This window comes from Cupressus sempervirens, chromosome 10 (assembly GCF_028749045.1).
Source record: "Cupressus sempervirens isolate cs-2001-9-10 chromosome 10, ASM2874904v1, whole genome shotgun sequence".
NCBI classification, from domain to species: Eukaryota; Viridiplantae; Streptophyta; class Pinopsida; order Cupressales; family Cupressaceae; genus Cupressus; species Cupressus sempervirens.
In genome coordinates, this window is record NC_143127.1 from 313,750,881 (window position 1) to 313,777,954 (window position 27,074).

Below are 27,074 nucleotides of genomic sequence, written 5' to 3' on the forward strand. Positions count from 1 at the left end.
ATACTTACAAGACACTCTTAATTTTCGACTCAAATATGAGAAGGTTGGCTTAGATTTACATGGATTCATTGACTTAGATTGGGGTGGAAGTGTTAAAGACAGGAAAAGTACTTTAGGATGCCGTTTCAGTTTAGGATCAGTAATGATATCTTGGATATGCAGAAAATAGTCTTCAATAGCTCAAAACTCCACAAAAGCTGAATACATTGCAGCAACAATGGCCTCTCGAGAAGCAATTTGGCTAAGGAAATTACTTGTGGATTATTTGGGCACGCCATGAATCCTACGATTATTCATTGTGATAATCAGAGTTCCATCAAGCTTTCGGTGAATCCAATTTTTCATGACAGGTTCAAGCATATTGAAATTCCTTATCATTATGTAAGAGTATGGTAGACACGAATGCTGTAAAATTAGAATACATTTGCACTGCAGATTAGACAGCATACATACTCACCAAACTCTATCTAGAGTGAAGATAGACCACTTTAGAAGAAGACTTGGTATGGTTGAATTTTAATCCATTTGTATTCTTTAAATATTAATAAAATAATTTTATTTGTCCGGCTATTGACTGTTATGGGCTCCACCATTTGTATTCATTATTTAAGAGGTGATGATCTCTACGATAATGAACACTTGCATAAAATACATTATGAGAGATGACGATCTCTTAGATAATGTGCTAAACAATAGAGTTCTATTGTAAGATCTAAATGAGTTCAAGATCATATTGTGATGTAGACATTGCTATGTTTATAAGTCACAATTTGGATGAAGGAAGAATTTTATTATTCTCCGGGGTTTATCTTGTGTTCTGGTAGATCTTAACTTAGGATCATGTTGTGATATAGGAATATCAATATCTATTAGTCACAACTTCGATAAATGAAGAACTTAAATTATTCTTCAGATTTATCTTGTATATTATCACTAGTAGCAGTGATTTGTCATATCACAAGTTTAGTAATATTTTGTATGATACCACATGCTAAGAAGATTCAGATAGATATAGAATATCAATTCTTGCTTATTCATCTTTATTGATGTTGCTAGATATGATTTCTCTCAGTATGATTATCAAGTTAAGAGGGAGTGTTAAGTTCGTAACAATGATAATCTGCTAGTTTGAGAGTGTAGACCGCACCTAATCTTCTCCTTCTTAAGTATCATATGAAGGCATTAAATATATTCCAATACACCTCTTGTGATAGGTGGCGACTTCTAAAGATTGTTTGATATTTAATGCTAACTTAACACATTGTGTTAGTGGCTAATTAATTGTTAACTATTCTTGCAAATCACCGATTTCTGGGAGAGGGGTTTCTGCCGACGTAGGAAGGGTCCCTTTAGTCATGACATTTAGGGAGGGTATTATTGTAGTTTGAGGACACACAAAATACATCAAGTTTTCTCCCTCAAGCAATAATACCCAGTCGATTTATTGCAGAGATAAAACAACTTTCAGTTCAAGATAAAAGCAAACAACTCCTCCATAATTCAGTTTATTAAGAAGTTCATTTTCAACAATCAAGGATAGATTACAAGTCTGATCAAAGGTACAAAATTTGCAGAAACTTTACACTATTTACCATAACATGGTATTAGAGCGGGTCAATGAGATCTCATAAAATTTGACATTTTTGTGAGAAATGAGCATTATATTTGGAATGTTTTTCTAGAAATTTCTTTTTTCAATTTTTTTATGAAATAAAATATTGATCTTTTTAGTCAAATTATTAGAGTTTTTGAGATTCATGGGCATTTTTTTTTAATCAAAATTGCATTTGTTGAAGGCTTGCAAATTCAAGCTTTGTCTACAAACAAAATGCAGTTTTGTGCCTAGTGAAGGTTTGTGAGCAAAGGTTTTTTAGAGGCATCAATCTTTTTTACTTATGGAATGTTTCTCTAGCTCCATTTTTGTCTTGCATTCGATAAGTTTCTCCTTCGATGGATATTTTGTTGTGCTCGTTTTTATCTTCTATTTGATGGCATTTTTTTCAAAGTTGATATTGCTTGGTTCTTTTCATGTTGATGGCATTTTTTATGATGTTGTGACGTATAAATTTCTAAGACTTCCTTGCCATTTTCTGCAAACTGTTCGCCCTTGATGGGGGCTTAGTTTTTGTGGGTTTTGTAGTTTTTCAAGCCCAAGCATTTTAGTTCTAAGGGGGGTTTCTTTTTGAAACGACCTTTGTTTTCTCGGTATTGTTCGTGCTTGCATTTTCCCCATTCGACCATTTTGTGCCTAGAGTATGTAGCATGTGAGATGGGTTTGTTCCTATATGCCTTGGTTAGGGTTTCCACTGTTTAGGAGGGCTCTTTGGTTTCTAGGCTTTCTAATTTTTTTTTTCCATAAAACAATGTGTTTAGTTTTTCTAATTTTTCTCCGTAAGATATTAATTATGGGTTTTTATTACTTTTTTCTCCTTAAAAGATTCTCGATAGGTTTTATAATTTTTTCCTCAATTTTTTTTGGGTTTTGTACTTTTTTTCCCACAAAAATCATTTTGTCCAAGGATTTTACCATTTCCCTCCAAAACAAAGTTTTGTATTTTGATCAGTGTCTTGGATTTTGTGCCTGCTTCTTGCTAAAGTTTTGTATTTTGAATTTTCCACAAAAATAATGGTTTTTTGCAATTAGTTTTGAGTCGTAGTGCTCATTTGAAAAAGTGTATGGCTATTTTCTCCTCAAAATTGTTGTTTCAGTTTGAAAGACTAAGCTTCAGTGTCTTTGGCTATAGGGAGTGACAGTTTGCCCAACATTAGTTTGGAAGTATTTTGGTTATCGTGGTCATTTCCAAAAGTTTTGTAGAATCAGGGAAGGTCTCATTTGTAGGTTCATGTTGTAGAGCATTCTAACGAGTAGGGGCAGCCTTCTCTATGCATTCATGGATAGAAGGGGACAGCCTTCTATGTATTTCTGACCAAAAGACTTGTAGATTGTCTTCTGTAGTTTTGTTTGAATAGTGAGCATTAAGGGAGGGTGTTAAATATCGAAATGTTTCTTTAATGGTCATCTTAGTTGTTTTGAATTTTTTTTTTCTAAGACTTGTAGATTGTCTTCTGTGGTTTTGTTTAAATGGCGAGCATTAAAGGAGGGTGTTAAATATTGTAATGTTTCTTTAATGGTCATCTTAGTTGTTTTGAATTTTTTTCTATCTTTACTTCACAGTTGTGTCATTTAGAAACACTGTCTTCGTAAATCAATTTAAGGAGCCTTCGTCTCCTTTGTCTAATACATTTATTTACCATAATGAAATTGACAATGGAAGCATCCCTTTCACGTGCAAAACATATCATGAACATGGGCATCTTGCAAGAGAGCGCACAAGAGAAGTATCGGCTAACAAAAGTCCACAAAGACAAGACCCTTCAGTGGGAGGTCGCAACAAACTTTTATGGAATTTACGACACATTTCTCATTAGTTTAATTTTTGCCTAAGTAGCCGAATCGCTCACTCTAGGGCATTGATTCTAGGTACGAGTTGATTCGGAATCCGAAACTGGGTCGAATCGCCTGTGGGCATGCACAGGGTACTTTCTTCATGATCGTTTCATTTCCCTTCGTTTTGCTTGATGACGTGGGGATTCCACATCGACTCCGATAAACCTAATTTGACTTTGACCATCGAAGTAAAGTGTAAACCTATTTTTTCGTATAACTTTATGCGGCGGCGGGTTTTCCTTTATTGTTTTTTTGTTTGCGTTTGGGATTTTTTTGTTTGTTGTGTGTGTTAGCAGCGGTGTTGTGTGTGCTTGCAGCGGCGGTGTTTGTATCTGCAACTACCTATGTTTGTAGACAACCTCCTCCTACGTTTGCTGACGACCTCCTTCGACCTCCTGCAACTACCTATGTTTGCAGATGTTTAAAGCTCCTCCTACCTGCATTTGTGGTTACCTTCAAACCTCCTCTTGCATGCGGTTGCGATTAGCAGCCACTTTGAAGTTGCAGGTTTTTAGATTTTTCCATTTCCTGCGAATGTTTTTTAAATTTTTTTGGTCATTTTTAACAAGTTATAGTTATATACTATAGTCTAGAGTTAGTATATAGATTTTATTTAAAAGGTTTTATAATAAAATATTACTATAGTTTAAATTTATTAATTTTACTTAGATTTTATAATTTTATTTTATTTATTAAGGTTGTATTACAAAAATAAAATCTAATTAATATTAAGATTATATTATAAAATATTAATATAGTCCATGTAATACTAAGGTTAAATGATGAAATATTATTATATTAATATAATTATGCAAACTTACATTTGAATGTTCATATTTATTTGTTATATATTCAAATTATTTAGATTTTATTTATGTTTTAAATTTTTCAATGTAAAGTTTAAAGTTTATTTATTTAGCTATTCTAATTACTATTAGTAGATTTAAAATAGTAAATACTAAATACAATTATTAGCTATTTTTTATTTCAATTTATTATTTTACTAGTGATATTATAATTTATTTGTTTTAATTTTTAGAAGTTATTTTTGTATGAATTGCAGGTGTTAGCAACTATAACAATTCATCATGGCAGGCACGACTCCTCCCTTTACTATTGACCCAGCTTCACCATTATGGAGGCATGTGCAAATATTAGAGCATGTTCCTGGTGGAGGGACATGTATTTGGATATGTCCCGGGTGTGAAGTAAAGTATACAAGTTCCTACAGCCGAGTGAAAGGCCATTTGTGTGCAATTCCTGGAAATGGAATCGAATCTTGTCCAGGAAAAGATCATGTGCCTATACCAGTTTCTAAATTAGTAGCATACATTAAGGAACAAGAGGAAGTAGATGCAAGGGTTCAAAGTAGGTCAGGACATCCATTGCTTAAAGGAAGGGGCTCACGGAAGTCACATGCTTCATCATCTCACAGTCATACGCCTAGTGCTGCTCTTGATATTGTGGTAGAAAGCCATCCATTTATGAGGAGAAATGAAGATGAGGATATAAATTCGAAGAGAGCAAGAGGACCATTGGAGATGGCATTTAATAATGATTATAGAGATATTGTTGATGAAGCGATTGCTAGGTGCCTCTATGCAAACGGTTTATCATTCAATGTTGTCAGATCACCCTATTGGCAAGACATGATAAGAAAAATAAATGAAGCTCCAAAGGGGTACACAGGCCCAGGTTATGAGAAGGTTTGTACCACTTTATTGACAAAGGAGGTCAAGCATACAAAAACTTCATTGGCTCCTATTAAAGCCTCATGGAAAGAAACAGGGGTGTCTGTTATTTCTGATGGGTGGAAGGATGCAAAAAACAGACCCTTAATTAATGTGATTGCAATGTCCCCTAAAGGGGCAATGTTTCTAAAAGCTGTTGATTGTGAGGGTGAAGTAAAGGATGCACAATTCATTGCTAACATTCTCATAGAATGCATTAATGAAGTAGGCCCTCAAAATGTTGTCCAAGTTGTAACAGACAATGCAAAGAACTATAGAGCAGCTGGTATGTTAGTTGAGAAACAATTCCCACATATATTTTGGACACCTTGTGCTGTGCATTCACTCAACCTCATGCTACAGAAGTTGGGTACTAAAATAGCTTGGATCAAACAAGTTTATGATGAAGCTCAAGATATCCAAATGTTCATAACGAACCACCACTTCTCCCAAGCCATTTTTAGATCATTCTCGCGGCTGAAGCTATTGAAGGTAATCCAAAATTCAAATACTACAATTTTATGTTTTACGTTAGTTATAACTTATTATCTTATTTATTTCAGCAAAACTATATATGTACATATTCTTTATTTTTAATTACTTGTTTTTCTAATTTTCAAATAGGTTGCTGAGACTAGATTTGCATCAAATACAATTGCCTTGAGACGGCTTGTGAAGGTTCGAGAGGCTCTTTCTAGTATGGTGATCAGCCACCAATGGAACACATGGAGGCAATCCAATAATGAGAGGGCAGTTGATATCAGGAGAAGGATTTTGGATGAAACTTGGTGGAGTCGTGTAGAATACCTTCTTAGTTTCACAGAGCCCATCCCAGGTATGATACGCTTTATTGACATGGATAAGCCATGCTTGGGGGAGGTTTATGATGGAATAGACTCAATGATTGAGAATATGAGATTTGTCATAAATGCAAAAGAGCAAGACCCTGAAGAAACCTTCTTCAAGGAGGTGCAATTAATATGTGTTGAGCAATGGAACAAAATGACCACCCCACTCCATCTTCTTGCCTTCTCATTGAGTCCCAAATATTATAGTGAAGAGATTCTTGCTTTGCCAACAAGGGTGCCACCATATCGTGATGCAGAAGTAGGTGAAGGGGCTAGGAAAGCTATTTCTAAACTCTTCCTTGATATTGAAATGGAGGATGCAGTTACAAGTGAATTTGCTGATTTTGTATCATCCATTGGTCATACTCTTGCTGCTATTCGTGACAAGTATAGGAAGGATGCTCACTCTTGGTGGTACCTCAATGGCAACAAATCGCCAAACCTCCAAATTCTGGCAATCAAAGTTCTATCACAGGTAAGTTTGTATATACTATAAACTCTAAATCTGGTTGTCATTTTGAAATTAACAAACTCATTTGATTTACTTAAATTTTAGAGACTCCAATGAGATCTTCCTTTGCTTCATTAGGTTGCTAGTTCATCTTCAGCTGAACGAAATTGGAGTACATACTCCTTCATCCATTCAATGAAGCGCAATCGGTTGGCATCAAGCAAAGCTGAGGATTTAGTCTATGTGCATTCAAACTTGTGCCTTCTTACTCACAAATCTGATGAGTACAAGAAAGGGGCAGCAAAATTATTGGATGTAGAACCGGAGTCTACTAACTTTGATCTTCCTATTGGTGCACCAGCTTTACCAATGGAGGATTTAAATAGCCAGCATATTTTTAGTGCAAATACCAGTGGGATTCAATCATCTAATGTCAATGTTGATGACAATCTTTCTATTGATGATGACCCATATGGTTCTGATTAGTGAGCTGATCAGTGATACTGATTTCTAGTATTATTTCTATTGCAAACAATAACTATATTTCATGACACTAGCTTGATCTTTTTTGATATCGAAAACTGAATTTCAGATTAATTACTTATGCTAATTAGTACTTATGTTTCAAAGTCTGAAATTTGTAATGGTTTTGTTTAGCTGCTAGCATATGTGTTGGTATTTAAATTCTAAATTTTTTTTTTTTTTGATATTGGTATGTTTTCTAGCAGCACACATACATATTATATATATATATAGATTTTTTGTATATATATGTGGACGTACCCGTACCCGTACCCAACACCTAAAAAAATTCTTCCGTACCAGCGTTTCGTACCCACGTACCCGTACCCATTCCCGTACCTGATTCTGCTACTTAGATTTTTGCTACCAAACCATGACCCCTATTTTGAAACGAATTGCATTCTCATTGAGAAAGGTCAGCACCCTCATAAGCTAATCAATAAAAAAAGGGCACTACATTCATCTTCCTTTTGATGTTTCTTTTTGTTCTTACCCTTTTTAATTTTTCTGGTCTCTTTATTTGGTCATTTAATATGCTGAACTTTTTTTTTCTTGTACTTTCTATGTTTCTTTTGTAGTAGGATATTTGTACTTAAACCGGTTCTTCTTTCACCTCTTAAATTTTACTTCTTTTCCCTAATGATGAGTCCACTACTGAGGTTCAAAATGAATAACTCTATGCAGTACAGTCCAGAAATTCTTCACACAAACATGGAGTTTATTATTCCTTCAATCTATTTGAAAAATTGGCTAAAATAAGTACATCTCCCTATGAAATGTCTTTGAATGAAAATGAAAAATGTTTTTAAGAGCGCTCCTGCATTTTTGTACCTTAGGTTGTTAGTTACAAGAATGAACTTGAAAGTCTCTATTTGGTAGATGAAGATGCCATAGGGCATACACTAAACAATTCTTGAATTCAACATCATTTATTGTCTCTTTTAAGTTTTTACCTTACTGAGTTTATATTGATGAAGTACTTTTATGTTTCAAGGTTATGGCAGGGCATATCGAGAAAGGCTTATTGGCTCCTGGGGTGTTGTTGACATTGATGATTGTTGTAGCTGTGCAGAGTTTCTGGTAAAAGTCTTTTGAATCGTCTTGATCCAGTGTGCAATAACGCTTTCCATGCAGATTTTATATTTTGTAGTGTCTACTCAGTTTTTGTGTACTCTTGTTGCTTCTGGCATTTGTCTAGGTGAGTACTGGGCGAGTAGATGGGGAGCGGCTATGCATAACAGGGAGATCAGCTGGAGGCTATACAACTTTGGCTGCACTTGTTTTTAGGGAAACATTTAAAGCAGGGGCTTCTTTATATGGAGTAAGAAGTGCTGCATTCTTGTTTATCATCTCTTCACTTCAGCTGTGTTATAGGATTATAATTTATTTTCTTTTGTGTAAAGTTTCTGCAAATTCTAAAATTCAGATCTAAGATAATATCTTAATGTTCTTGCTGGTCTATTCATCCTTAGTATTAGACCTTGAAAATGAAATGATAATATTAATTGTTCTTCTGAAAATATGTTTTATCACAGCAAGCATTCGTTGATTGCAGAGTTGCTTAAAGAAGCAGACTTGGTGTTCAAATTGTGTCCTTTAACTACAACTTCACACCCTATATACCATAACCAAAGTGTATGTCCCTTAAAGGGACATGACCCTATCTAGGTTGGCCCACAATACTCCCTCAAGATTGGTGCTTAGTAGGTTGTTTCATGTTTAACAAACAATAACAAAGTAGTTAATGTTTAATGACTAACAAATAATTATTTACCAAGGATCGCCGATCATGCCTATTGAAAGGTTGAAGTATTAATTGCTATTTTAAATGGTATTTGATAAGAGAGGATACTTGTGTGATCTGCAGAGTCAGACCATTATGAATATCAAAGTTATAATATTAACATTTTGCTCATTCATTTCTGTTTGCTTAGTTTCTTTTCTGATTCGAAAAAATTATAGTTGATTTTCTACAGACACAGTTGCTTTGAAAATGAAAAACCTTTATGACTTGCCTTGTGACACAAGACAATCTTCTGAAATTTAGTAATATATGTTTGTGCGTGGTATGTCTTGAAATGAATAATGAGAACAAAATCTGTTATATTATCTCTTTGAATATAATTATATTTGAATCAAATCTTAAACACTAGCCCTGAATCTAATATTATGTGCTGATTATCTGACAGACAGTTTTGTTTTTGAATCCATATTAAAAAAATCTCCTAAGAGATTATGTATATTATCATTACGTCGTAAAATTCCAGGGAACAGTCTTTATTGCTGTTCCTATTTTATATTGAGTATGGCTATTTATATTATCAAGATTCTTAAGTATCAATATAAAGTAACAAAGAGCAACCACTAGGTGGCATGGCTAAGCACATTTGAGAAGTGAAATTTACAAGTGGTATAACAGCGTTCTAGAGCTCAAAATTTGCCAAAAATGGTGGTTATGAATCTTGTGATGCAGTGAATATTGAAGTTGAGGATTAGATGAGAAGGTTCCTCTGGCACCTTCACTTCATAATTGATAAGTAGGAGATATTTTCCACAGCATGTCAAATTGTGATATTGCTAGTAGGATTTAATTGTGTAGTTTTTGAGTCAAATTCATTGACCCATGTTTCATGAGTAGTGATTCACACAAACACATCTCTCATGAGAATAAATGGAACACTTAGCACTCATTGAATCTAGGTAATGCTCATAGAGGTGAAGCACCGAGACTTCCTGGGAGGTCACCCATCCCAGTATTATTCCAGCTGGAGGGGCTTTCTAATGAATGGTTCATAAGGCACAGCATTTGGTGAAGGTTTTGGAAATGGGGTTGCAAGCAAAGTGGGTTTAACCATGGAGGAAACTCTGTAGTTAAGCACGCTCAAGCTGGAGTAGTACTAGGATGGGTGACCTCTTGGGTCCCTGTGCTTCACCTTTGTGAACATCACCTAGATCCAATGAAAAGCGTTATTGCACACTGGATATATTATCTGTTATATTATCTCTTTGAATATAATTATATTTGAATCAAATCTTAAACACTAGCCCTGAATCTAATAATATGTGCTGATGATATGACAGACAGTTTTGTTTTTGAATCCATATTAAAAAATCTCCTAAGAGATTATGTATGTTATCATTACGTCGTAAAATTCTAGGGAACAGTCTTTATTGCTGTTCCTACTTTATATTGAGTATAGCTATTTATATTATCAAGATTCTTAAGTATCAATATAAAGTAACAAAGACCAACCACTAGGTGGCATGGCTAAGCACTTTTGAGAAGTGAAATTTACAAGTGGTATAACAGTGTTCTAGAGCTCAAAATTTGCCAAAAATGGTGGTTATGAATCTTGTGATGCAGTGAATATTGAAGTTGAGGATTAGAGGAGAAGGTTCCTCCGGCACCTTCACTTCATAATTGATAAGTAGGAGATATTTTCCACAGCATGTCAAATTGTGATATTGCTATTAGGATTTAACTGTGTAGTTTTTGAGACAAATTCATTGACCCATGTTTCATGAGTAGTGATTCACACAAACACATCTCTCATGAGAATAAATGGAACACTTAGCACTCATTGGATCTAGGTGATGCTCATAGAGGTGAAGCACCGAGACTTCCTGGGAGGTCACCCATCCTAGTATTATTCCAGCTGGAGGGGCTTTCTAATGAATGGTTCATAAGGCACAGCATTTGGTGAAGGTTTTGGAAATGGGGTTGCAAGCAAAGTGGGTTTAACCATGGAGGAAACTCTATAGCTAAGCACGCTCAAGATGGAGTAGTACTAGGATGGGTGACCTCTCGAGAAGTCTCGGTGCTTCACCTCTGTGAAAAGCGTTATTGCAATAAAGCTTTCTCACGAGAGATGAATTTGTGTGAATCACTACTCATGAAACATGGGTCAATGAGTTTGACTCAAAAACTACATAGTTAATGTAAATTTTCTGCAAATTCTGAACTTGAATCAGACTTAGATTGTACCTTTACTATGCTTGCTGTAGATAATCTTCAATATAGACTCTTGTTTTAGTGAAGAAATATAATTTTGGAATTGCTTTTAATTTCTGCAAGTTGTCTTAGGGCAGTATTGATTAAGGAGCAGACTTCTATGTTTTTATGTGTCCTTAAACCTTCAACCACACCCTACCTAAATACCATGCCACAAGGGCATGTCCCTAGAAGGGACATGACCCTATCTAGGTCGGCCTAGAGTGCCTCCTCAAGATCGCCGCCCAATCAAGGTAAAGAACATGTAAACAAACTTAAACTAGTTAAGGTTAACACAATTAATTACTAGAAGGGATGCTGATCATGTCTAGAAAGAACAATTTATATTCTAGGCATTTCATAAAGTATTTTAACAATGCTAAGGTCTGTGCGATCTGCACGTTCAGACCAGTATGTGTTCAGAGTTATAGTTTTAACACTCCTTAACTTGATACTCATACTAAGAAATAACATATCTAACATTATCAATTACAATGAATAAACATAGAATGATACTCTATATCTATTTGAATCTTCTTCTTAGCATGTGATATTATTGAACACATGATCCTATGTCATATTACAATATTTGTGATATGACACATCACTTATACTAGTGATAATCATATTGCAATGAATACAATAGATAGGATAACATCCGAAGAATAAGTAAATTCTTCATTTATCCAAGTTGTGACTCATAGTTATTGGCATTCCTATATTACAACATGATCTTGAGTTAAGATCTACTAGAACATAGGGTAAACTCCGGAGAATAATAAATTTTTTCCTTTATCCAAATTGTGACTTATAGGCATAAAAATGTCTACATCACAATATGATCTTGAACTCATCTAGATGTGACAGTAGATCTCTACTGTTTAGCACATTATCTAAAGAGATCGTGATCTCTCATAATGTCTTTCATACAAGTGTTCACTATCTCAGAGATTGTCACCTCTTAGATAATGAAGACAAATGGTGGAGCCTATAATAGTCAATAGCCTGACAATAAAATTATTTTATTAATAATTTAAATAATACAAAAATTTCATAATTCAACCATACCAAGTCTTTTCCTGAAGTGATCTATCTTCACTCGAGCGAGAGGTTTGGTAAGACTATTTGCTGTCTGATTTGTAGTACAAATGTATTCTAATTTTATAGTATTCTTGTCTACCATATCTTGTAGATAATGGTAAGGAATTTCAATATGCTCAGACTTGTCATGAAAAACTGGATTCATAGAAAACTTGATGGAACTCCGATTATCACAACGATTAATCGTAGGATTCATGGCTTGACCAAATAGTCCCACAAGTAACTTTCTAAGCCAAACTACTTCCCAAGAGGCCGTCACTGCTGCAATGTATTCGGTTTCTGTGGAACTTTGTGCTATTGAAGACTATTTTCTGCATATCCATGATATCATTGCTGATCCTAAACTAAAACAACATCCTGAAGTACTTTTTCTTTCCTTAACACTTCCACCCCAATCTGAGTCTGTGAATCCATGTAAATCCAAGTCAACTTTCTCATATTTTAGCCCAAGGTTAAGAGTGTCTTGTAAGTATCTAATAATGTTTTTTACTACAAGTAGGTGAATCTCCTTTGGTTCACACATAAACTGACTTAAGGCGTTAACAACATAGCAAATATCAGGTCTTGTATTTACCAAGTACATAAGGGACCCAATCATCTGTCCGTAGAGAGTAGAATCTATGGAAGGTGATTCTACTGCTGCTTCTTTAAGTTTATGTAGATTAGTCTCCATTGGAGAAGACATAGAATTGCAGTTCCACATTCCAAATCTCTTCAAGACATCTAATGTATACTTCCCTTGATTAAGTATAATGCTATTAGAATTTTGCCTTACTTCCAGTCTTAGGAAGTAATGGAGTCCCAAATCTTTCATCTTGAACTCTCTAATTAGATCTTTCTTGCATTGATCTATGGGATGATCATCACCTGTTATTAATAAATCATCAACATACAATATCAAAATTACCATATCATCTTTATCGCTTTTATGATATAGATTTGGATCAGCTTCATTTTTGGAGAATCTTAAATCGGTGATATACTTATCAATTCTTTCATACCAAGCCCTTGGAGCTTGTTTAAGCGCATAGAGATCTTTCTTGAGCTTGCAAACAAAAACTTTAGGATCATGATTTTCAAATCCTTCAAGTTGCTCCAAATTTACCTCTTTTGTAATCTTTCCATTCAGAAATGTTGTTTTAACATCCATTTGATGTACTTTCCATCCCTTTGATGCTGCAATAGCTAGGACTACTCTTACAGAGGCGTATCTGGCAACAGGAGCAAATGGTTCTTCATAATCAATCTCTTCTCACTGAGAGAACCTCCTGGCTACAAATCTGGCTTTATATTTTTTAATGCTATTGTCAGCATCATGCTTTATTTTAAATATCTACTTGGAAGAGACAACAAATTTTCCTTTTGGTTTAGGAACAATTTCTCAAACATCATTCTTCATAATGGATTGGTGTTCTTCTATCATAGCACCCTTCCAAATTGTATGTTTAATAGCATCTGAAACATTGGTTGGTTCTGATTTAGACAAATCATTCATGTTTGCTATATAACTAGAAAATCTTTTGGGTCTTTTGCTTTCTTTGATTGTTTTGAATGGTGCAACGAAGTCTTGTGCTTTCTCTGTTGTCTTAATGGCCCGAAGTGGTCCTTTCTTAGAATTTTGAGTTTCTACAAGATTTAGAGTTTGAATTTCATCTTCAATTTCTTCAATGTTCTCCCTTTGAGACTTAGATTTAGTATTTCGTTCAAAACTTCGGGCTCTTTTGAATTCTAAATCTTCTTCAAAAATTACATCCCTACTATGTTCAGTATTGTTCTGACCAGGTATGGAAATCCTATATGCTTGTTAGTACACATATGGACCCAGATTTTAAACTTTCAGTTTCAAGTCTTGAACCTTTTAGTTTCAAGTTTTGAACCTCTTTGAACTACTTCGAACTTGGTTCAAAGTGGTTCAATTTGTTTGAAACAGGTTCAAAGTTTGAGAAGATTTTGAATTCAGTTCAGAGACTTGGCAAATTCGGTATTATAGATGTCTTTGGTGATTTCAAAATATAACGGTTCAAATCCAAAGAGTTCATATGCTCAGAGTTTGAAGACTCAACATCTACAGGTTCAAATGCAGCTTTGAGTTTCAGAGATTTGGAATTCAGTTACAAAGGATTCATAGGTTCAACTGCCACGGTTCAAAATTCAGAGTTAGCAATTCATTGATTTCAAGGTCTCTTAGCATGGAATCTTTGACTTGAACCAGGATAAAACCCATTTGAAATTATCAAAACATTATATGGCCAATAATTTCACCAAGGAACATACATTTGTGTGTCATATCATACTCATTGCAAATCTACAATGTTTGGTGGCACATTAAAAGGTGCACAAGAACAATTCCCCTCAAGATTTATCTCATAGTCACAAGTGAGTACACACATTGACTGATGAGCACCCCTCACAGTCGATGATTAACATGGTCCTCTTACTCAAATTTGAAGGGCTAGAATGTATATGTACCTTGGGTTCACTGTTCAAACTCTTGTTGATTTGGCATATAGCGAGCATGAGATCACCATAGTTGGTTCTTGTGAAGATGGGGATGTGAAAACATTATTAGTCACATGTGAAGTGTTTGACAAAATGAGAGGAGTCATTAGAGCTGAAAATTGGTATGTAGAGCATAAGGATGGTCTAAGAGCCCGATTGAGTATTGATATGGCAAGAGATCACCCACAAACCCAAATTGATACAAGCAAAGATGAAAAATATAAGACTCTTGTTGTCAACTTTATAATTCTGATTTTCTGACAGTCATATAGACCCTTAAATAGTGACCTGTAACTTTTGACTCAGACATTATTTTCAAAGTCGCTTTGGTGAGAATGTGGAAAACTAGGATTGTGACAACATATCCAAAATTCAGCAAAATTCAACTGTGCAATAATTAGTTATGCCCCTCGCAATCGGACCTATTTTTACTGTCAGAATTATTTCTAATCTGCCCAACATCTTGAATATTTTGTTTAAAACTAGATCATTCAAATGATAGGTGGCATATGCAAACTCTCTCACATAATGCTGATATATGACAGGTGTCATGGTCTAAAGATTTAGATTGGACAAGTATTCCTAATGTTATCTTTATAAAGACAATTTTAAAACAAACACCAGGTCTAGGGAAGAGATAATAAAGAATAGCTTCCAAAATGTAATGAAGAATCAGTTTTAATAACTGAAAAGTTACGAGGAAGGTAAGGAGGGGCAGATTTTTGAAAAGAATCAGTTATGCTGGGAAACCGAAGAAGAGAATGAGGCTTATTTATTGAGGATTTTCTCATTACACAGGGTTCCACTTGTTTTCCTTTCCTGATTACAGACTTTGTGCTGCAAAGGGAAGGGAGAGTTTTTCAGATTCTTCAATTCTTCCGAGGGAGAAAGAGCAGAGCTTTTGTTTATTTTTCTGAACTGTGTGTTGAAAAGAGGGGATATTTTGATTTTGAATGTAACACAGAGGAGGGAATTTATGATTCCTTTTAGATAGTGATTTTGATGCAATATGTAATGAGATCTTTGTTTTCTTTTGCATTTTTAGAGAAGGGAGACTCGGAAGACAATTGCATGCCAAAACTTCGAGTTTGGGCAGTTTTCTTTCAACTGATTGTTATCTTTGTGTAACTTTCAATTTTCTCTAAACACATTCAATGTCATGATTTTCTGAATATATTTGATTTCAAGATGTCTTTAAAGCTCTGATTCTTCGCTTTCTTAGGTTTTCATTCTCTTTGTAATGCAGCATGTAGATAGACTTCATGTTATTTGCTGATCGTTTTTTTTAATCACTAAGTTTCCACATCTACTTTGTGTTTACGGGTAGATGTTTATAAACCTTTTGTGCTTTCTGGTTAAAAGCATCTATATTCAATTCATTGTAAACCATGTACGGGGAGCTGTACTCGATAGAATTCAGAGGAAGGTTATTAATCCAATAATAACCTATCCAATTGTTAGTGCTGATTTGGTCTTCTTATTTGGGCGTTTAGAGTTAATTTGTATGTATTTTCTTGGAAGACAATTTGTTCACTAACAATGCTTTAGATGTTTCACTATACTCTACAAAAATACCTTTCCTCCTGGAGGGTTCTAACTTAGTTCTCCTTTTTTTTGGAACATGTATATATACTGGGTACCGAAAAATCCTAATGTGACTTATATTGGGTTTAACTTTTGTAAAGAATTCTTTAGGAGTTTTATCTCTAAGGTAGGAGTGAGGACTTCTGTTTTGAATATAGACAATAGTACAAGAGGCTTCTGCCTAGAGATAATATTCTTGATTTTGATCAAATATCATAGCTCTTGTAGCTTCTATAATTGTTCTATTCTTCCTTTCTGCTACCTCGTTTTTTTGTGGGTTATAAGGAACGGTATACTTCCTCTTAATTTTTGTTTCTTTACAAAACTCTTTAAACAAATTTGAGGTATATTCCCCTCCATTATTAGTCCTAAGAGTTTTAATTTTATGTCCTGAAAAAGTTATCAGTTAAGGTTTTAAATTCTTTAAATCTCTTTAGGATTTCTTTTGATTCTTTGCATTTTAAGAAGTAAATCCAAGTTTTTTTAGAGAAGTCATCTATAAAAAGTATATAGTACCAAAATCCTCCAAGAGAAGGAACAGACATAGCTCCACATAAATTTGAGTGGATTAATTCCAAAACATTGTTAGTTTTTCTAGTGCTATCATGAAATGGACTGGTGGTGTTCTTACCCAGAGCGCATCCTTTGTATATGCTTGAGTGATCTTTATTCAGTTTAGGTAAACCAGTAACCATCTTCTCCATAGTTGATAAGGTTTTGAAATTTAGATGTCTTAACCTTCTATGCCATATTTCGTTTATATCAACAGCTTCACAAATTAAGGCTTGAATAGTTTGACTAGGTTCTGAATTCAATTCATACAAGTACCCTTTTTTTTGACCAATCAATTTTGCTTTCTTAAATGGGTAGTTCTTAGCATAGGTTATTACTTTATCGTCCATGAATGCAACGTTATGTGCATCATCTTCAAGTGTTGTAACCGAGAGTAGATTCTGTTTTATTCTTGGTACATAGATTACTCCTTTGAGAAGAAGAGAATTACCTGACTTTAGTTTCAAGGTGCAATTTTCAATTCCTTTGACAAAAGTGCTGAATTATCACCGATGGTGACTTTGCCGTTAACCTTTTCTAATATAGAGTCTAGTGCTTTTTTGTATCTTGTCATATGTCAAGATGATCCACTATCAATCACCCATGCTTTACTTGAGACCTCATTTGATAATTTTAAATAGAATACACGATTCTCAGGATCATAGTTATCTTCTTCCCTAGTAATGTTTGTATGGTTCACTTGTTGTTTAGAATTCTTAGGGCAATTAGATTTGTAGTGTCCAAAATTTTCGCATCTGTAGCATTTTATTTTGGATAGATCTTTCTTAGGTTTGCCATTCTTTTGATTACCCTTTTTCTTCTTGAAGTGCTTCTTTCCTTTATAGGAATTTGTATTAAGAACATGAAGTTCTTCATCTTCCATTTTCAATTTTCCTCCTTTCTTAAGTTTTATGGATTCTCCTTTAAGTCTATTGAAATCAGGAAGATTATCTCTAGCACTTATTCCTTGTGCGAATGTTTCCCATGAATCTAGTAATCCATCTATAACCATTAGTGTTAATTCCGTGTCATTAATGGTGGTCCCTATACTTGCAAGTTCATCTCTTAAATTGGCAACCCTTAGAAAGTAAGAATTCATCGATTCTCCCTTCTATATTTGCCTATGATTTAGTTGCCTTTTTAGTGCCAGAACTCGAGTTGCATTGTTAACCTCATATGCATTTAGTAATTCATTCATCATATCAAATGCTGTTTGATGTTTTGTTAGCATGGGTACTATATCATTTTTAACCCCATCTAATATGATCTGTATGGCTTTCCTGTTTCCTTTACTCCAGATAGTTTTATGAGGTTCAACAATAGGTTGTCTGGATGTTGAATGAACAAATTGTTTTACATCATTTTCTTCAAGAATCATCATGATTCTTAATTTCCAAGCATCAAAGTGTTCTTTCCCATCAAACCTATCCTCGAGTCTAATTGTGTATGCCATTGAAGATAGGAGAATGATGCTAGATATATATCAAGTCTGATTATTTAATTTGTAGAGCCTAGGTTCGACTACCAGAGCTCTGATACCGTGTAAATTTTCTACAAATTCTGAACTTGAATCAAATTCAGATTGTACATTTAGTATGCTTGTTGTAGATAATCTTCAATGTATAGTCTTGTTTTAATGAAGAAATATAATTATGGAATTGCTTTTAATTTTTGCAAGTTGTCTTAGGGCAGTATTGATTAAGGAGTAGACTTCCATGTTTTTGTGTGTCCTTAAACCTTCAACCACACCCCTACCTAAATACCATACCAAAAGGGCATGTCCCTAGAAGGGACATGATCCTATCTAGATCGGCCTAGAGTGCCTCCTCAAGATCGCCTCCCAATCAAGGTAAAGAACATTTAAAAAACTTAACTAAAACTAGTTAACATAATTAATTACTAGAAGGGATGCCGATCATGTCTAGAAATAGCAATATTTATTCAAGGCATTTAATAAGGTAGTTTAACAATGCTAAGGTTTGTGGCATCTGCACATTCAGACCAGTATGTGATCAGAGTTAAAGTTTTAACAGTAAAATCCTGATATCAATATCACAATTTGGCATGCTGTGGAAAATATCTTCTACTTATCAGTTGATGAGCTCAAGGGGCTTTCTAATGATGGGTTCATAAGGCACAACACTTGGTGAAGGTTTTGCAAATGGGGTTGCAAGCAGAGTGGGTTTAACCATGGAGGAATCTCCATAGTTAAGCGTGCTCAAGCTGGAGTAGTACTGGGATAGGTAACCTCCTGGGAAGTCTCAGTACTTCACCTCTATGAGCATCACCTAGATCCAACAAGTGTTAAGTGTTCCATTTATTCTCATGAGAGATGGATTTGTGTGAATCGCTACTCATGAAACATGGGTCAATGAGTTTGACTCAAAAACTACACAATTAAATCTTGATAGCAATATCACAACTTCACTTCAACCCTCACTGCAGAAAAGTGATGCTATATTCAGCATCTCTCATTTTTTTATGGACAAATTCTGTTTCTTTGCTAGAAAGGTGTATCAAGAAACCTCTTCTAATTATGACAGATATAACATAGACTATCCTTTGGCTTGTTAAATGCATCAATGATAAACCAGTACTCCCACATGTGCATGGGTTAACGTTGCTAAAAAATGGCTGCATCAATTCAACCCTTTTATTGCACATGTAAAAACTTAGTAGTAAAATTATTTTCTTCCAATATGTTGTTTAGATTCAAATGCTTTTCTTCTCTTGTGTCTTCTGTTTTATCTGACCTTGTCTCTACTTGTACTTTTGTAAATATTTGTTTTAGATAAAATTGGATGGGAACATTCAATATCCAATACCATGTTCAGCTAATCAAATGGCAATTATGGAATAGGTTGCTGATTTGTCACTGTTGAAAGCTGACACTCACAAGTTTGAATCATATTACACGGATAGTCTAGTTGGTATGCTCCATAAACATCATTTGGTTATGAGTGATATTTTTTTTAAGTTTGAGTGTGCACTTAAAAATATGTTTCTCACAGTTTTTCCCATTAACCATGTTGTAATTGTCAGGTGAGGATGAATCACTACTCTATGAGAGATCACCTCTTAATTTTGTTGATAAGCTTTCGTGTCCCATAATCTTATTCCAAGGATTAGATGACAAGGTATACCATAATTCCTTTGATTATTTATCTCTTTCTGTGTGGATTACATGCTTAAGTCCTTCGTGATTTGTCTTGCATCTGTTTAGATTAGATAACATCAATTACTTCTGAATATTGAGAATGTTATATTGGATAGGTGAAATTACTTTTGCAATGTTTGAGATAGGATGAATTTCAAGGTTCATTTCAACATTGTTTATGTGCTTTGTATTTGTCTTTATTCTGTACTTCTCAGCATTTATGCCATGATTGTATTTGCCAAAAATGATGAAACACTCTTGAGTGTAGGTTCATAAAATTAGAATATTTATAAATACTTATTGAAATTATAAATTCAAAGGAGATTAGAATTGAAGCATTCTTTGTTTTGGAGGCAATGAAATGGATATGGGCAGTTTATTTTACTCTTTCTAGTTTAACAATTCAGTCAGTTCACTTGAGATTGTGTCTACTTATTCAGTTTTTTAACCAATCTAATAAAGTTGATAACATGAGAAGTAATGCAATTCATCTATCCACAGATAGTCACTATTTGGATGCAACCAGCAAGAAAGAAATTGCACTAACATTCAGATCTCAGTAGAAGTAACTTTTGAAGTTATGGAATTCAATCATTGAATGGGATAAAAATAAACACACAATATGCCTAAATTGTTGACCCTAACAATTTCAGTCTGTTTGGAACTTACTTCAGTGTGATTTCCCTAGATCTTAAACCACAGAGGCTTCACTTAGTGAACTTGGATTATATCATGTGCATTCGTGCCTCATAAAATAATTCCTCTGTTATTAAAAAATGTATTGACCTAAACTCCTTTTTTGTCAACCCCTCCTAATACACAACCCAAATTAAAAACCTCCTTATTTTCACCATATATTCTATGTGTTTGCTAAATGTTGGCTAAAAGTTTTGTTAGTCACTGTGACCACAACTTGCAATATTGTAGCTCTAGACAATATCAAGTGAAATTACTCTTTCCTTTCAGTAATAGGGGAGGCTCCCTTCTTACCCTAGGTGGCTCCAACAAGGACTTGTGAAAATTAAAAATAGAGTGGTTCTCTTAATCTATTCCATTACTCTGCAAGTCTTCCGTATATCTCTTCTTGTTTAGCTGTGGTAAGGCATTGTTTGGGTGTTGAGAAGCGGGGCAAAGGACATCCTCTAAGAAGATCAAATGGCAAAGGACCAAGCACCATCTGCATCCATGAAGATTCATGATCATGAAGGCAAATGCTCTTCTGAACTTGTAAGTGATCAAGACTTTCTTCAGGAAATTGATCAAACTCTAAGTAGTCAAGATAGAGAAGTAAATATTAGTTCTGTTGCTATTTTGTTACCAAAAGTCAAAAAGAACATAATCTAGTCAAAGCCTTTAAGGTTCCAAAGTTTAAGCCTGCCGAGTTATATCTAGGTTTATCTTTAAAGAAAAAGTTTATGACCTTTAATGTCAAAGTTTGTGTTAAGATGGTTTGTCTTCAGCATAAGATAACTAGTGGAACTGAAAGTAGCGTGCGGCTATTTACCCTGGCTGAAACTCAAAAGTAAAGAAGAGGGGCTAAAGGGAAAAAGGGTAAAAAGTACATGCACCTTGCCTGTGTACGTACTGGCATAATTTTGTAGGAAGGGATTACCTATTATCATTATGATGCTTTAAAGGATTTCAGGCATAATAGACTCAAGTATGCTTTATTAGGAGGAGCACTGGAGTCCATGTCTCAAGGATCTGTGTTATTTGATTTAAAATTGGGCTTTCCCGTTTGTGTTCAAGATACCAATTTTTGAGACTTATTACTTCTCAGTTTAGATTTAAGGCCCTTAATATGAAAGTTGACTCTATTGACCATAATTTAATCTATCAAGCCTACTATCACCTGTATGATGACATCAATATGCCTTTCATGCAAAACCCTTGTACCGATCTTCAAGCTCATGAACGCCAGAGTACTTATTGGGTTAGCAATAGTAAAAATGTTGTATTCCACCCTATGCTCAAAATGCACGAACTTCAATTGCCCAGGGAATGGATTGGTGATTTTAGCCAAATAGCACCTAAGCCAAGAAACTCAAGGATACCAATGTAACTGTTGGAGATGACAGAGAAATAATTCATTTTGGTGCTTTTGAAAATCAATAGCCTGCAACTAGAAATATATCTCGATCTTTGTCATTAAGGCCCGTGTGTAAACTTAAAGGATGGATTGTAGATCCACAGGATCTCATCTATGTAAATCCCGTCATCTCATATACTCCAAACCATCTGTGAGTGTAGCTCAACCAAACATTGGAAGGGTGCGATTGCTTCCCTTATCTAATATATGTTGTTATAATGGCAACCTTGTTCCTAATCGATCAGGAACAGTAGTTTGTAATATCTGTAAAACCTTGTTTGGACTTCCTTCATCTCGGTAATGTCAATTACAACATACAATGCCTACTTGTTCACATGCACATTACTTTGAGCTGCTACATGGCACAATCCAGTGTGACAATTGACTATATAGTCAGCTAACTCCTTGTCATATAGCCATGATGCTTTCTGGACACCAAATGCCATTCACTAGTTCAGATATCAACGATGAAACTGATAGAGGTACCAACTTCCTTTAGAACTTAAGTTAATCTAAGACGTCTTTCACCATGGAAAGAATTCATCCACTTAGATCCAGATGTCAAATTCAAAATTGAGTATTGGCCACAACGTGTCTTTGAAATAGGTAAAATTGATGACCCCACTTAGAGAGAATTGCCTAATTGGGCCAATCTTTCTATTTGCAAGGCAATGTTAATTCGAGCTGATGCTGTCCAACAACAGACATGGGAGTTTCTTGCTCAAGCACAGTTTCGTGCCTTTGAACAACAAAAGAGCCATGATATCCTTGCTATACTCACTACTCTTGAGAAGCAACTGTCCGATAATTGGAAAAAGCAGTTACACGCCGGTTATGTCAGCCTTTGTGTTGACTATAATCAGTTTAAATCTTAAGCCGAAGCATGGTGGGCATCCCAAGCCCAAGTAAATCGGTCTGTTCAAAATACTGTTGATGCTATTCATAAGCAGCAAGCCATAGAAACCATGCAAGTAACACAAACTATTATTGAAAGAATCGGACAACTTGAACAGGATGTTCCGAGTGAGAGACATAATTCAAGGGAAAATAAAAAATAGTTTACAAATCCAGATTCCCAGGCTCATCTGGATAGATACAAAAGCAAGCACAATAACCAGGGATTACTCATGAGATTTCCACCTCCTAAAGAAAAGGAGTTTGATCCTACAAGTAGTATGTGGCATGTGAATAATACAAAAGTGCTACGAGAGGGAGGGGGTGAATCAGTATTTTAAAACTTTAAACCAAACACAAATAGACAAGAAGACAAGAACGCCAAGGATTATCTTGTGAAATCCTTTTGGGTAAAAACCATGGCACACTAACTCCAGCAAAATGTGCAACAACCCAATACAATAAGGCTTCTACTTACTCAAGCAACAAAAGGCTCCAACCCTTCTTCCAGCAACAAGATTTAGGCAACAACCTAAATTGCAGTGAGCTACAACTCACACACACTATCTTGAGGCAACAACCTCTTTACAAGAAATTAAAGTAAGAGAGCAAGGTTTCTTCAAATAACACTAAGTGTTCAGTTAATACTGGTATGAGAAGACAAACCAGCTCTTGTAGCATATAGTTCTCTCTGTTCAACTGAAGTTCTGTTTTAAAAAATTTATCCAGTAACAAAGTAATGACCAGATAATCTTTTGTGTTCCTCAATAAAAAGACTGGATGGCTGCTCATATGATTATCTTTTCACACCATCCAATCCTATACTCATTCAAAACGATGCACACCTTTTTCCACCAAGTGACTTTTAAAGACTGCTAATACAACACACAACACTCGCTTCCATTTCACACACCCCAAAAATCTGTATACTGTAAAATTCATTCTGTATCTGTCAGATATTCTCTGAAATCTATATCAAAAAATTCTTTAGAGACTGTTCTTCTCTTTCGATGTTCTTCAGCTATATTGATCAGCGATGTCTTGCACTTTATCTCAAGGAGGCCACCCATCTTCGACAGATTTCCCTGCAGTCTTTTATACCTCAGGGGCGTACTTCAAACCAGCTCATTACTACCTTTTTCTCTCCCTTGTCTCCTCCACGGGGTTTGAAAAGGCCTTCCAGTACTTCTCATTCCAGAGCAGTTAGACCTTGCACCAGTCTCTCCAGGTAGCGACAGTCCTACAACGGTTCTACATGGCATTCTAAGACTATGGGTCGTTCATGGGTTTACCTCTCTATTATTGATTTCTTTGTGACAAGGAAGGACCCTTAGTCCTTACCTTGTCTTCTTTCTTGTTTTGTTTCTTCTCAGTCACCATTTGGTGCTTCTACTTTGGCTAGCTCTTCTGTTTGTATGCTTAGTCCTATAAACCTTGTTGGTTTCTCGTGGACATTAATATTATTATCTTATCTTGTCTATCTCATAACCCATCCACTGCTCGACAACTTCTTTGAAAGGACATAAGACAAAAGCTAAGTGCAAACAACACTTCCTGGTAGGTTGCAGAAATTGACACATCATGTTTTGCAGAAGCAACCGTGTTTTCAATCATAATGCCAAGCTAATGTTCAAAGATACGTAAACACACTTTAATCTTTTTTTTCACACCCTTTTATCAGTACCCATCAATGCAATTTTTAAAAAGAAACTCCCATCCAAAATTTGTATCGCTTTCAAAAGGAGGCAACGATTCATTAAGAACTTGATATGCCACTTACTGCACTACTGCGTGCCTACACAGTCATCATTTGAAAAGGTAGTCAGCTCACCAAAGCGGTTAGAATGCATTCATAATGAATCCAAAACAAAAACGACATTTGGTCTTTGGGGCACAAAAATCTTGCAGTCTCATGTTCCTTTATTTAGGCACCATGCTCATGTGACAGATAAAATATATAAAAATGATGATCTGCACTACAAATCTCTCGAGACTCCTTTTATAGGAACCTTCATCCCATTTACACTTTAAGCAGTCACATTTTTAAAGTCAATATTATCTTTAATTCTCAGTGACGAGTTTAGAACATAAGAACTCATGGATGCGACCAATGTCCAATCGCTAGCATTCATTTTCTAGAACAATTGATGCTCCTCCAAATAGCTTCACCTAACGTGCAAACGCTCTATCTATTCAAGGCAACTAAGAATGTAACACTATGTATCCAGATAATCATTAGTTTCTGCGCCTAACATTGGATTAACACTGATGGTGATGCGCCTGTTACAAACACTTGGATTGAGTAGATAACCGCCGAAACTTATTGCAGTCTGTAGAGCTGTTGATGAAACTGTTGTATCCAAAGGCTCGAGCACAACAAATCAAAAAAGACAACGAGGAAAAGAAAAACGGTAGGATGCATTTCCAGTTTCCAATTGAATACCTGTCAAACATGCAATCAACTGACATTCCCAAAGATCAGATTTCCATCCATAGAATCGTTAGTTATGAATACAAGAATATGAGGCACATACAATTCTAGAACTGTGCCACGACATGGACTTGTTGTCATCGATTTTCTCATACAAGTATTCTTACTATTGAGAATGACAAATGTAACCTAAGGAGTCAAACAAAAGGACATAGTCGATCAGTCAACGCTTGAAATCAAACAATGACTGTGATGTTTGTTTTTGCTCTAAGATTGCTTGGGGACAAGCAATCTTTGGGGAGACGACTGTAATGTCCCCAATTTTAGCAAGGCTCTGTAGTTGGCTTGCTCAGTTCATTATTGTGACCCTTGTGAGCTGACAATGGGATTTGAGGGTCTCTATTGTGGACTCGCTATGTTGAGGAAATTTATTTTGGGTAGTTGTCATATTTTGTAGTGTAGTCGGTGGCACTGGAAATTGTACATCATTTGCATTGGATGGAATTATTTGTGTATGGGTTCATATTTATTAATTAATTGATGATGCTTTATAAATTATTTTATTAAGCCACTTTATGTTATTTAATGATATAAAGTGGTATTGTGAAGATGAAGCTTCTTAAGTGAAAAGTGTGATGAAGAAGCTAAGTGCTAAAGTGTATTATCAATATGAGCCCATTTGGAGAGAAAAACATCCAATTACCTATTTTGCCTTTTATTGTCTTGTGAGGTATTTTGAGTTTGTTGATTTCAATTCCCTTGCTGAGGTATAAGGGTTTTGATACCGAGTTGTGCATTTTAATCCAAAGCTAAAGTACTGTGGATTAAATTCTGAGAATCGGTGAGCGTCCTCCTGAAGTTGTGATTATTATGGTTGGAAGGACTTCTTACATGCTGAGAAGTGTGCAAGTTTGAAGAATTAAATTCCTTACTGTTCCTCACTGTGTTTGGGAAGTTTATCAATGATAAAGGATTTGATGTAAATGACTGATTAGAGTGTTGTTACTATCTATTGTATGGACATGAGTTTCTGATGTAAATCGGAGGGCATTTCATCTGCAATTGAGCAACTAAAGTCTCTCTGATAACTGACTTGAGCAATTTGGCATTCACATGTTAAGGATTGGGCTTAAATTACCAGTCTTTGGTGTCTAGCCTGCAATCAGGAGCTTGCATTATTGCAGATCTGGGTGATTATCTAGGAAGTCTAGTTGCATATTGTGAGGGAAAACTGCCCTATTGGGTGGTTTGAAATTCAATGCTTGCACTCTTGGCATGCATTGTTGTCCGGTACTGAAGGTAGTTGGAACGTGACGGTTGAGTAGAACCCTTCGGGTACTATATGTACATCTGCTTGAGCAGCATTAGGAAGCAATCAAGAGTATATTGTCTTATATTGTATTGACATGAACATTAATGGAAGCAACAGTATGGTTTTATGAAACTTAGGGTCACATTCTTTACTTTTCTAATATGCATTAAACTTGTTTACCTGTGACGGTAAAATTTGGCTCCATTGCCGATTTCGAAATTGGGAGAGCGACATGTACAATGGCATTCGAAGAATAGAATAAATGGGAATACCTCTTGAGGAGAACGTAAGAACTAATGAAAATGGAATAACCAAGCTATACGAAGGCGAGCATGAACTAACTGCAAATTTTCATATTTTGTTCCGCACGAGTATTGAAACATTCGTACAAAGAGAAGTCATACATAAAAGGGTTCCAAAGGGCACTGTTTGGAACTCACTGAATGTGAGCCTCACTACAAATTG

General features: G+C 35.2%; 1 protein-coding gene across 1 annotated transcript in view; it reads left to right on the plus strand.

Annotated features, from left to right (window-relative positions):
- The window catches only part of LOC149533879 (peptidase uncH-like), a 169,537-nt gene that overhangs the window by 107,347 nt on the left and 35,116 nt on the right, over positions 1–27,074 (plus strand). Inside the window, exons 13-16 of the mRNA XM_089805069.1 lie at positions 7,994–8,079; positions 8,198–8,320; positions 19,587–19,656; positions 19,769–19,863. Coding sequence (XP_089661195.1) covers positions 7,994–8,079; positions 8,198–8,320; positions 19,587–19,656; positions 19,769–19,863 — 374 coding nt within the window. The remainder of the gene's footprint in view (positions 1–7,993; positions 8,080–8,197; positions 8,321–19,586; positions 19,657–19,768; positions 19,864–27,074) is intronic.